The following is a 12,678-nucleotide window of genomic DNA, read 5'->3' on the forward strand; positions in this document are numbered from 1 at the left end:
GCCCGGGCCCCCGCCCCGGGACGCTTGTTCCGGCCTATCAGCGCCGAGGACGAGGAGCAGCAGCCCACCGAAATCGAGTCGCTATGCATGAATTGTTATCGCAACGTGAGGCGGGGGCGCGGCCGCGGGCAGCGGGAGAGTTGGGCTGAGGCGGCGAGGGGCGGGGGTCGGCGCCCGTCTAGGTGGGCCTAGTTGGGGACCCGGAGGCGAGGCACTCCTGGAGGGTCATTAGACAGGGAATTGGGGATTCGTTGGTTTTTATTTGGCTCTTTTCTTTTTCTCTAGGGTGTGACGCGCCTCCTGCTCACCAGGATACCCTTTTTCAGAGAAATAATCGTGAGCTCTTTTTCCTGTGAACACTGTGGCTGGAACAACACCGAGATCCAGTCGGCAGGCAGGATCCAGGACCAAGGAGTGCGATACTCCTTGAATGTCAGGGCCCCGGAGGTGAGAGGAGCCCAGAGCAGGTACCCTGGTGTCTTAGAGAAAGCTTGAGGATTGGAGCCAGAGCTCTGGTCCAGGCAGTGGGACCTTGAATAGATCTCCCTAAGTGTCCAAGTCTCAGTTTTTCTCTTTGTAAAATGATGTTGGTGCCGTCGTCTGCTCAGGTGAGATAAGACTTGTGAAAGTGCTTTGTAAATTTTGTCAGGGTATCAAATGAGCAAGTAGATGTTATGAAGAGTACTCTCACCATTTGGGCAGCCTGGCTCACACGCCATATGTAGTATTCTGCAGTATTCCGTTTCCCCAAAGTGGAGAGAGGAAGAAATAGCTGCGCTGGCGTCTGATGGAGGGAAAGGGAAAGGCTTGTATTTCCAGAGGAGAAGCGGTACTGCTGACTTCTCTGGCCTGAAAGTTTTTCTTTCTGCATAGGACATGAACAGAGAAGTAGTGAAGACTGACTCTGCTACTACAAGGATCCCAGAGCTGGATTTTGAAATTCCTGCCTTCAGCCAGAAGGGAGGTAAGTTTAAGATCATGGTATATGGGTTTTTCATGCCTAGCTGGAATCTTACTTTCTTGCAAGATCCCTGGTGCCAGGTCTACTGGCTGTGTATGGGTTTGGCCATGTAATCATTATGATCTACTTTGGTTTAATATTAGCAGAAAGCCTAAGAAAAACAGCTTGAGATAGTAGACAGTGATAGTAAGACTGTGATATGTTTATTACAGAGTTTTAACATCACTCTTATTAGAGCTGAATGGAACCTTGTTCCCAGCCATCTCATTTTACAGATGAAATCAAGGCCCAGAGAGTCAAGTAAATTGCCCAGGGTTATACAGGCACTTGATAACAGAGCCAAGATTCACCTGTCTTTTGTTCTTATTCACCAGCTCTGACCACTGTTGAAGGATTGATCAGCCGAGCTATTTCTGGCCTGGAACAGGATCAGCCCACACGAAGGGTGAGCTGGCGTTTTCTGATTGCAGCAGCTCAAGGAATAATTATTTACATGTGTCTGAATAGAATATTCAGCTTTCCATGTAGCTGAACTGTCTCCGACTGAATGTTGGAGAACTTTTAGGGGAAGCATATGGTGATGCTATAGCTTCCAGGATGTTGCATATGTGTGACTACTGTCCTTTCCACTTTCCTTCCCCCATCCTCTCTTCAGGCCTCATCTCAGACAAAGGAATGTTACTTCTGAAGAGCCTTTTATAATCCTCTTGGGTTTATGCTTTTAGAGTGTTCCATTTTCCTTACATTTATTATGACAAATAACATAATTGCATATTTAGTCATCTGTCTTCCTAACTGGCTGGAGAGCCCCATGAGAGGACTCCGATTTATTTAACATGGCAAGAGTGCCAGAGCTGAATGAATGAGAGAAAATGAGGCCCACCTGGCAGCACCCTAAATTTCATACTATTTGCTACATCTTATTGTGAGTGAAGTCTGAGACTTTTCAGTACCTACTCATCCTAAGACTGGTAGTGACTTCCTGATGGAGATGATGTGGGCATGACAAGAAATGGGGGCATAAAGTCTGTCAGCAGGGCTGATGCTTTCACTCCTTGTTCATGTCAGGTAAATGAAGAAGCTATAGCGGAAAGAATCGATGAGTTTATTGTCAAACTGAGAGAGCTAAAGCACGTGGCCTCTCCTTTCACTCTGGTGAGTATTGAGGGAATCTAGGTGTCCTAAATTTACGGGAGAGATCATTAAGACTGCCTGGGATTTTTCTACTGTAGTGTCTGGTCTGATGGTAGGTGGAGGATCATACATGATTTCTTGTAATTACTCTGCACCCATCTGTTAGATTATTGATGACCCCTCCGGGAACAGCTTTGTGGAAAACCCACATGCTCCCCAGAAGGATGATGCCCTGGTGATCACACACTATAACCGGACTCCACAGCAGGAAGAGATGTTGGGGCTCCAGGTAAGTGAACTGAAGAAGCCAGAAGAATGCTTGGAGTTAGTGAAAACTTATTTTGCTGCTGTTGCTCTTTGTACCCTATCTCAGCATGCTTGTGCTTCTCATCTAAGTCACGTCAAAGATTTAGGGTAAACTTTACAATAAAGATCGGCATTGGCTGTGATTTTAAATTCTGTTTTTCTTTTGACTGGGGCTTTGCTTTCTAGCTTCTTGTTAAACTCATGAGGTGGCAGATAACAGAAGCAAGCCAGAGGATTTTCTCTTGCTCCAGGGCAGGGTGTTGGGGAGGCTGAGGTATATGTGCCAACATGTGATTTGCTTCTCTGCTGCTTTAGGCAGAAGCACCAGAAAAGAAGCCAGAAGAGGACGATCTCAGAAATGAAGTGAGTCAACTTGGCTTCTTTGGAGGAAGGAGCAGAGTTGTGGTCTGAGACTGATGCTTGTTCAGTGGCTCTCTTCCTCCCCACCACCAACATATCACCTGAATGTCTTTAGCCTGACGGGGCTCATCTCCCTGGGAGAGCTCATCCTACATCTCCATGTTGTGTTCCAGGTGCTACAATTCAACACAAACTGCCCGGAATGCAATGCTCCGGCTCAGACCAACATGAAGCTAGTTCGTATCTTTTGTCAGGCAATTGGGTTGTTCTTCATCTGACTCAGGCACGAAGAATATATTCAAGCTGAGGAGTACTCCCTTCATGGAAAGCACATATTTTATTCCAAGTGATAAGGAAGATGTTGCCATTGATGAGACTATACACCTTGGCTTTTGGGTTCAAAGAATTAGGCTATGGTCTCTAAGCTCCTGTTTGTGGCCTGAGCCATGTCTGCAAACATTTGTGAACAGGGATCACTATGGGTTGTGACATTGCCCTCTTCCGGAGGACTAAATTAGGCTGCTGCTTGTGGTCTATTTCCTGCAGTCCTGTGTGTTTTGGGTTTGGATTTGTTCTTCCCCAGAAGGTGATCTTGCTATCCTGGAAGCAGATTTCCTTAACTTCATCTTACAGAAATTCCCCACTTTAAGGAGGTTATCATCATGGCTACCAGCTGTGAGAACTGCGGCCATCGGACCAATGAGGTGAGTGGGCTCTATTTGGGACGAAGACTAGCTTGAGGGTAACGTCTGTTTAATGTTCATCTTTCCTAAATCTGCTTTGGGATTGGGGAGTGGGGATTGGGTCTTAGGTTTAATACAGGGTGAGGAACCCTTTCAGGAACTGGGAATTAGGGAAGAAAAATTAGAAGAAAATGTCTTGTTTAAGAGATTTTGAAGCTTGATTATACAGAATGGGGAGACTTTTTTTCCCACTTTTTGACCCGTCTGAGGGGTGAGAGTGCATGAAGGCAGATTTTGACTCGATAATAAAAATTTTCTAGATCTATCTGAAAATAGAATAGGCTGTCTTGGAGAGTTGTAAATTCCCTTTCTTTGAGTGTATTTTTCAAGCATAAGCTGTTACCTTAAACCAGAATATTATAAAGGGGATCCACATGTTAGATGCAGTTGAAAGTTCCTTTCAACCCCAACAATTATTTTTTTAAAGGTAAATTCAGAGTTTCTTGGTAACTTGCAGTGAGTTTTGGCAGGCTGCTGGTACTGGGCACTCTATTCCTGGCCAGGTCTTGGTGTACTTGGTTTGGGTAATTGCTGGTACTATTGGTTTAGAAGGCTCTGTAGCCGTTAATGGACCTGATCGGATGTCCAGGCCTACCCTCTGAGGTTTCCGGGGCACCAAGTGAGTCTTCTCTGCTGCTCCTGACTACTGTCGTCTGTGCAGGTGAAGTCTGGAGGAGCAGTAGAGCCCTTGGGCACCAGGATCAGCCTGCACATCACAGATCCCTCAGATATGACCAGAGATTTGCTCAAGGTAACAACCTGCTTGGGAAAGTGACTGTCCTTCCATGACTTGTCTCTATCTAGGAAAAATTGTCTTTTTAAATTATGTCCTGGGACTATGTGGTAGGTACCTCCTTACTTCCATGGGTTTGATGACCCCTGAGCAAAGTTAATCCTTGGTAGGACATGCAGATTCAGAAGGCAACCCATAAGCTCTTTCTGATGACTGGGCAGTTTTTTGCCTGCAGTGTCTGAAAGTGCTCTTGTCTCTTGCCTCTGATGACACGATATCTGACAGCTTGGAGCCATGACTCTTTGTCCCTTTATTCGATTCCATTCCTGCGGTTCACATGGGTAGGAGTGAGTCTAGCTTTAACTGGAGAGTCAGAAAACTGGGATAGCTGACTTTGTCCCCAAACTTTCATTGATGGTATTAATTTGGCAAAAGAACTCTGTTTAACTTTCTCTAGTGGCTCCTGATTTAAATCTCTCATCTCACAGTCTGAGACGTGTAGTGTGGAGATCCCAGAACTGGAATTTGAACTGGGAATGGCTGTCCTTGGGGGAAAATTCACCACACTGGAGGGGCTGCTGAAAGACATCCGGGAACTGGTGAGTCACTTGAGTATAGTGCATGGCTGCTTCAGTGCAGCTGTTGGGGAAAAGGCTGGAAGACATCGATGTCGTAGTTTTTGGAGCTGATAACTAGGGGTTTCTTTGCCTTAAAGCTGATTTAAGAGACTTAAATATTATTTTGGATTGTGATGATAGACTTATGGGAAATTCTGAATGGGAATTCCCAGGTCTTAACTCTCAGACAATGTGGATAGATTGTGTGGTTTTCATGTTCACTATAAAATGAGGGATGAGGATCCTTTTAGCACCTAAAACTCCCCAACATAGACATACGTGTGTTGACTTAGCCCTTATATTTAGCCTCCTGATGAATCATTTTGCTTAATTGATTCTCAATTGTCAGGCGTCTTTTTTTGTAAATCATACTTTGCATTTCTTCTTAAAATTATGACTAGAGGTCATGTTGTAAGAACACTTTTTTTATAGTTTGTTTCACATTACCTGTTGTCTTGGGAGATCAGTCTATACGCTCTTAGGAGTAGCCGCGTAGGTTAGAAAAGTGGTGTGGGATAAATGGAGACCAAGCTTCCCTGACTGGACACCCTCTTCTGTCCCCACGAGGTTTATGGTCAGACCTATCAAACACAGAGCCAGTATTCTAGTAGTTTGGATGACATTTATTGCAGGTGACCAAGAATCCTTTTACACTGGGTGACAGTTCCAATCCTGGCCAGACGGAGAAACTGCTGGAATTTAGCCATAAGTTGGACCAGGTGAGAGGGCTCTGGCTGGTCAGTACCTGTGTGGCCCTGGGGCTCTGGTGAACAAGAGGCTACATACCCTTTCTTACCATCTTTTAAACATTTAAACATGTTGGATATTCTCTTGGTTTTTGATATCCCATGTTATCTTTCTTGGTTTTCTTTCTTTGTTGGAGCATCTTTTTCAGTAGCTTCCTGAAAAAGTGCATGGGACCTTACATGCCTGAAAATGTCTTTATTCTGCCTTCACACTAGATTAATGGCTGGGAATAGAATTCTAGGATGGAAATATTTTTCATCAGAATTCCAAAGACATTGCACTGATGTCCTCCACGTTCCAGTTTGGCTATTGAGAAGTCTTAAGGCATTTTGATTCCTAATCTTTCGTACGTGACCTATTCTTAACATACTTTTTTGTCCCCTGTGATGTGAAATTTCGGGATGTGCTTTGGTGTGAGGTCAGTTTTCAACTACCCAACCACTTGGTGGGTCCTTTGAATCTGGAAGCTCATGTGGCTCAGTTCTAGGAAGATTTTTTAAATTATTCTTTTGAGAATTGCTTCCTCTCTGTTTTCTCTTTCTGAAACCCCTGTGTTTTAGAGTATTAGACTGACTCTCTGGTCTTCTACAGTTTACTTATTCTTTGTCCAGTTTTCAATTTCTTTGTGTTTGCTCTACTTTAGATTACCTCAACTTTATTTTCCAACCCTTCAATTGAGCTTTTTATTTCCACTAACATATTTTCATTTTCCAAGAGTTTTGGTCTTTGAATACTCTCCCTCTGCCTTAAAAAAAAAAAAAAAAAAAAGCACCTGTTGTTTTAAGGATATAGTATTTTTTCTTCAGAATTTTAATGTTTTTTTTTTTTTGACACTTTATTTTCGTTGCATTGTTTTTATTTCCTCTTTTTTTTTTTTCTTTTCAATGTTAGGGGCTTTGCTCAGATGTCTGGTAATCATTGATTTTCTATTTAAAAGTGGAGGGCTACAAAACCTGAGTGGGGGGTGAGTCTTGTTGCTATTGGGCTTATTGTAGGGGGATTTAGCTTAGTCATTTTGTTAAGGTAGCACCAATGCCAGAGACTTTTTTTTTTTTCAGTATGAATAAATCTTTATTTTCCCAGGGAAAAGGGGAAAGGAAAGGGGTCAGCATGTCTCTGTTACAAAATGATAGCAAATGGAAGTACCTGGCACAGCAAAATCAACCATCAAACAGTCCCTATTGATGGGGGTCACCAAAGCCCAAGGGGGCTGAGTCTTTTCAATGCCAGAGTCTTTAGGTCTGTTGTCTTGGGCCAGTCAGCTTCCCATCAGTGGGTGGTCTGTTTCCTGGCCTGAGCATGAAGGCTTGGCTGGCAGTGTTCTGAGAGCTGAGTGTGGGAAGAGGACTGGAGTATGTCTGTCTGTTTCCAACAAGGGTACTTCTTTTATTCTGCTATCTTGATTCCTTTCCCTGTACTCTCAACTGGGTGAGTGGCCCTCAGTCCATAATGTGTCGCGGTAACCTCCACAGAATCCTTCAGTCTTTTGCTTCGATGGAGGAACGGCATTTGTTGGCCTATTTGGAGTGGGAGATGAGATTGGGGATGTCACATTGCTTCTTAAATAGATTTCAGACAGTTCTTATTTTAGGTCCTCTCTACTCCACTTTTAAAGTTACCTTATTTCACTAGTTCATGAAACTTTGGGCATATTGTGATGTAAAATGTCTTGTCTGGCAGACATAGCCTCTTCTTACTATGTAAAATTTACATATTCTGTCTTCTTTAGATCCTGGAGGGTAAAATGAAGGCCCACTTTATTATGAATGATCCAGCAGGAAACAGCTACTTGCAGGTATAGTAGACCTTCCCTGATATTTCATGGAGATATATTTTCTGACCTTCCTTGAATATCATTTCTCCAGAAACTGAGAGACATGGTTCTAAATGAACTGGTCTTTATCAGGGAATTTCTTAGCCGAAGTGGGACCATAAGGGAGAACTGTGTATCAAGAGGGAAAAAAGGGAACACCTAAGTTCCTTCTTGTAGTTTAGTTCTTGTCCCTAGTTCTAAGTCCAGCAATAGAGTTTTCATTCTGCACATCTGATTGTGGAGTGAGGAGAAATGGTGCCTTGTCCAGAGGCCTAGATAGGGAAACTTAAAAGGCTTTAATCTGATTCGGGGAGATATTCTGGTGATTGACAGTAACATCAGCATTTACTGTGGGTCAGGCAAAACTTTTTAAGGTTTCTCCACGATTAAGGCTATTGCTATACACTTCATAAGAAGGTGCAGATAGAAAGTATTTTAGGCAAGCTGTTCCTTAATTCTCCCTGGGGCTGGTCGATCCCCCTCCTGGCCCATGTGGGCTCTATTGCTTCCCACTAGTTGAGCTGAGTCCTGGGGAATTGGCAGTGCTTAGAGAATCAAGAACTCATTGAGTTCTTGGGAAAGTAGGAGCTGCCTGGGGGAGAAAGGATAGCAGGATGGCACAGGTACTGATTATCTGTCCTTGGCCTTGCAGAATGTGTACGCACCTGAAGATGATCCTGAGATGAAGGTGGAACATTATAAGCGCACATTTGACCAAAATGAGGAGCTAGGGCTCAATGACATGAGGACAGAGGGTTATGAGACAGGCCTGGCCCCACAACGGTAGCAGTGGGCAGAGCACTGCTCAGACTGAAGAGGTTATTTATAACTACTGGAAAAGGCTGGGAGTATCCTTCCTACCAGGCCTTGCTTATGTGGGGAGGGCACCTGGTCTGAGTCAGATCTAGGCACATTTTCTAAACAGTTTGTGATGCAAGTGCAAGCCTGTTGGGTTATTTGACCTTACTTAGGTTTCGAATCAGCTTGTAAAGAGACCGGAAACGAACCATGGGGAACGTTATCACTTTTTTTCCAACAATTCCTTACCCTCCATCCACGCATTGCTCTCCTCTAAGGCGAGAACTCTGAAGTTGAAGAAGATGGGAGACAGCTACAGCTGGAGTTTGGGTTTTGGTTTGGGGTGTATAAAACATTCTCACCAAGAAAGGAGACTTCTGATAGGAGGGCGAAGAAGTTCTCATTAAAACGATGGCTTTCAAATAGTACTGGCCTCTGAATTCACTGTCCTTGTTCAACATGCTGGTAAAATTTCAGCCTCCTGAAGAAAGTTTTCTCCAGTGTGGCCACTGTACTTTGGAGATTGGAGCTGGTATTTCATTCATTCCTTCATAAATGTGTGAATGCTTGCTTTCTGCCAAGCACACCACTGAACAGTGAACGAAACAAAGCTCTACTTTCATGAAGCTTCAAGTCTAGTGGGGGAAACTGATTGATAATGAACCCACAAGTAAAGTTATGTCAAACTGATTAGTGTTATGGAGGAAGGTGAAAGCATGGAAGGGGGATGAATCACCTGGAGGCAGGTGTTTCGAGTAGAGTGGTCAGGGAAGATCTTAAGAAGTTGATAATTTGACACTTGGGCAAAGCCGAAAAGGAGGTAAGGGAATAAGCCATGTGGATGGATAGCTGGGGGAAGAGATTTCCAGGCAGAGGGGACTGCAAATGCAAAAGCTCTGAGGCTGGAAAACGGGGTATTTGAGATCAAGTCCTGCTCTCTCAGTTACAAATGGGGAAATAACCAGAGGGGGAGGGGTCTGCTTATAGTTGCATGACCCAGTCAGTATTTCAGCCCAGGGCCCTGGACTCCCCAGCTAGTGCTCTTTGCACTGCATTAACCACTGGTGATTTCTGCAGTGCTGGCTGCAGGGATTTGTTCAGTAAACACCTGTTGATTGAGATACTATGGCAAACCTCAGTGCTTTGTGCTGCAAACTGAACTCGATGCTAGGAGATGACTTAGTATATCACACTCCTCCACTCTCACTGCTCTATTAAACTATTCTCAAAGATCACAGGTGGGATTTTCTACTTGGAAAATGTTCTCATTCTCTGTTCTTTATTTCTGTCACATTTGACAGTGGACCATCTCTTTGAACCCTGTACTACTGCACCCCTGCTTCTCTCATGACTGCGCATTCCTTATTTGGAATCTCTCTTCTCCCTCTTAAATGCATTTGTTTTCAAAGGTTCTGTTTTCAGATACCTCTCCATACTGAATTCTTTGGCATCTTAACTACTTTCACGTGGGACTGACTCCCATACCTGTTTTTCTAATTTCTGTGAAGGCAAGAGTACGGTGTTTTAAGTTGGAGACTAAAGTTAGCAAATGACTGACAAACTATAAAGCTGCAACATTTTGAAGACTTTTAACCAAGTGTTCTACTCTAATAGATTGTCCATAGATCTACTTCCAATTGACTTGAGGATCTGAGTTCACCAGGCAACCTGTTGATCTATCATTTGGTCTCTTGAATGACTTTCCATATGGGTTGGCTGTGCTTGGAAAGTGGGCCCTGGTGTCAGGTTCATCTCCCATTGCGAAGGGAAAAAATGGCACTCGTTTATTACAGAGTCTTGTGAGTTTGGTGTGAGGCAATCATCTAGACTTCAACCAGTTATTGGGAAATGATAACCTGGGTTTCTGAACCTGCAAAGACAGGAGGAGGTACCAGACTGGGGTAACTCAGCTAAGGTACTTTCTGCTGATAGGGCCAAGTCCTGGCAGCCTTGTTTTACACTTAACTCCAACTCCAGTCTCACTTCATACAACCTGACGGGGACGGAGTTTTCATCTAACTGCGTCTTACCCCACAGCCTCTAGCATACAGCATGTGGTTAAAATCTGTTACATGATAATCCTCAGCAGATGCTCATGATTCTTCTTTTCTGGACTGAGCCTTGTTAGGGCATTGGAGGTAGCACGGAGGTAACAAAATATGGTGGGAAGGGCCCTGCTCTAAGGCCAGGGAAGGTGAAACAGTCAAAGCACCAGCCCAAGAACGTAGATTCAGTTTCACAAACAGGAGAAAATTTAAGTGGAAAGTTTTGCGATTATATTAAGGGAAAGAAAAGTTCATTTGCGAGGGTACTTCTACTTCATATTTCAATCATGTTAAATATATCCGTATTTAGCCATTAGAGCTGTGAACACACAGACATTGAATGTACATCTGTGTCATGATGAGGTGAACACTGGGAATAAGTGTGAAGGGCAATTGACTTTGCTAGCTGAAAGTATTAATGGTAGGTTCAGTAAGATAACGTTCTTTTTACATCTGTGGCATGTTAGTTGCCTATTGCACATTGGAAGGAATGGTGCTTCTTAAATTTAGAGCAGTGATGTTTAAGACACTTGGCTTTATTTTTATTTCCTCTACAGGAAAATAGCAGTGTTTTCAATTGTGAAGAGAAAAGAACCAGTGCTGGTTCCGTGTGTTCACCTCGGGATTCAGGAAGCACCTCTAATGCTTCAGTTTCCTGGTCTGTAAAATGGGGATAATCATGGTATATAGGGTTTTTATGAGGATTTGTGAGTTAATTGTGAAGTGCTTTTAGACTTAGGTTCTCTCATATCACAAAAATTCTAAAGTGTCTGTTTCTGCTTTAAACCATTTCTGGGAAAAAGTAGCTATCAATAATATCCCCATTTTATAGGTGAAGAAACAGCTTCAGATAAGTTAGGTAACTTCCAGAAGGAATTAAAGCTCGAATAGGCAGGCTTCAAACCCGGGCCAATCAAAAACCTGAGTTCCTAAGCATTTTGAGGTCAAGTCCGTAATTATTGCACTTGCTTTATTAGATGCAACTACAGAGAGAGGGCAATACTGCTTAACTGTCCTGTAAGGTAGACAGGGTTGGGACATGAGCTTAAGGTTGGGTACTGAGTAGCGGGTGGAACTGAAGACAGAAATGGGCAGGAGATGGGCACATGGGGGCCGAGAGGACTATACTGCTAATGTTCACTGGAGCAGAAATGTGAGACTTTTCTAAAAGTCTACTGACACCAGGCTGGAGAAGCAAGGCTGTGGACTTCATTTTGAGATATATCAAAGTGGACTAGCAGCCAAGGTAGGGTTGTATAGGGCCCTCCAGCTAGTAAAGCCCTCTGTTGATCCAGTGTCCCCTTCTCGCAAGCCCTCAGAAACCCACCACCTTTTTTTTTTTTTTTTCTTTTTTCCCCTGGGCATGTGCTGTGACCATTCGGCATACCCTAGTGGTTAAAAGTTCAAGCTACAGGGCAGTAATCGCCAAACCTGTTTTGTATATTTTTGAACATGTATCCCAACATATGTATATGAGGTATATCAATACCTTCTTGACTAACATACTTTAAAACAGTGACAAAAATTTAACTTCTACATGATTTGGTAAAAATATCTGATTTAAAAAAATTTGGATTGCCTCCTGCAACCCACTCTGCTAGCCTCTGCTCTCAAGGGTCGGTCATGTTCTGGCTGTGTGAAGTTGGGCAACTTCCTTAACCTTTCCAAGCTTGTTTTCTCATTTGTAAAATAAAGACAATAAAACTATCTGAGGAGTGTAAGGGTTAAATGAGATAATTCAAGTAAAGCTCTTAATGCCCACAAGAAGAAAAGTCTTTTCTTCCCACTAAATGTATTAGAATTAAATCTCTCTAGCATCCGTCTTTTGCTATGCTGAAAATAGATGGTCTTTTTCACTGGAAAGGTTCTATACAAGAGATAGCTACAGACTATCAATATCATCAAATGTAGGGAAGTTACACAGGTTAGAGGCCTCCACATTTTCCATAGTACTTATATTTGGTTTGGAATTTCTGACTTCCTCTTTTTCGAATAGTACTTGGAAGCCTATTAGGGCTGATTCCTCCCCACTTAAACACGAAAAAAAAATAACCTACATAACGCTATGTGCCAGATACTGTTCTAAGCACCTTACACAGTATTATCTCAGTCCTCTCAACCATTGAGTTACATGCCATTATTATCCCCAATTTGTTAGATAACTTGCCTAAGGTCGTGGAGCTAGGAAGTCATGCAACTCCAGAGCCTATGTTTTTTAACCACTACATTACGGTCCTCTTGAAGGTGCTGGGGGATCTTTGGGTCGTAGCTGTAGCCCCACGGCTTGCGGCATAGTCTGCTGAATGAGCAGGTGGATGAACAAACAAGAAACGTGGTTGCACCGTCAGAGGGCTGAATAGGTGACTAGGCGGGGCGGATGCACATTCCCTGTAAGCCTGCAAACGCTCTCACCCGTCAGCC

General features: G+C 43.4%; 1 protein-coding gene across 1 annotated transcript in view; it reads left to right on the forward strand.

Moving 5' to 3' along the window:
* Positions 1 to 8,640, forward strand: part of ZPR1 (ZPR1 zinc finger) — an 8,793-nt gene extending 153 nt beyond the window's left edge. The window contains exons 1-14 of the mRNA XM_015590086.2: positions 1 to 105; positions 286 to 447; positions 874 to 964; positions 1,336 to 1,406; positions 2,030 to 2,116; positions 2,262 to 2,384; positions 2,717 to 2,764; positions 2,935 to 3,001; positions 3,395 to 3,465; positions 4,166 to 4,255; positions 4,726 to 4,836; positions 5,487 to 5,573; positions 7,331 to 7,396; positions 8,067 to 8,640. The exon at positions 1 to 105 is cut by the window's left edge and continues 153 nt beyond it. Coding sequence (XP_015445572.2) covers positions 1 to 105; positions 286 to 447; positions 874 to 964; positions 1,336 to 1,406; positions 2,030 to 2,116; positions 2,262 to 2,384; positions 2,717 to 2,764; positions 2,935 to 3,001; positions 3,395 to 3,465; positions 4,166 to 4,255; positions 4,726 to 4,836; positions 5,487 to 5,573; positions 7,331 to 7,396; positions 8,067 to 8,201 — 1,314 coding nt within the window. The 3' untranslated portion in view covers positions 8,202 to 8,640. The remainder of the gene's footprint in view (positions 106 to 285; positions 448 to 873; positions 965 to 1,335; positions 1,407 to 2,029; positions 2,117 to 2,261; positions 2,385 to 2,716; positions 2,765 to 2,934; positions 3,002 to 3,394; positions 3,466 to 4,165; positions 4,256 to 4,725; positions 4,837 to 5,486; positions 5,574 to 7,330; positions 7,397 to 8,066) is intronic.
* Positions 8,641 to 12,678: the final 4,038 nt, after the last annotated feature.

The sequence above is a fragment of the Pteropus alecto genome, unplaced genomic scaffold, assembly GCF_000325575.1.
Source record: "Pteropus alecto unplaced genomic scaffold, ASM32557v1 scaffold224, whole genome shotgun sequence".
Classification (NCBI taxonomy): domain Eukaryota; kingdom Metazoa; phylum Chordata; class Mammalia; order Chiroptera; family Pteropodidae; genus Pteropus; species Pteropus alecto.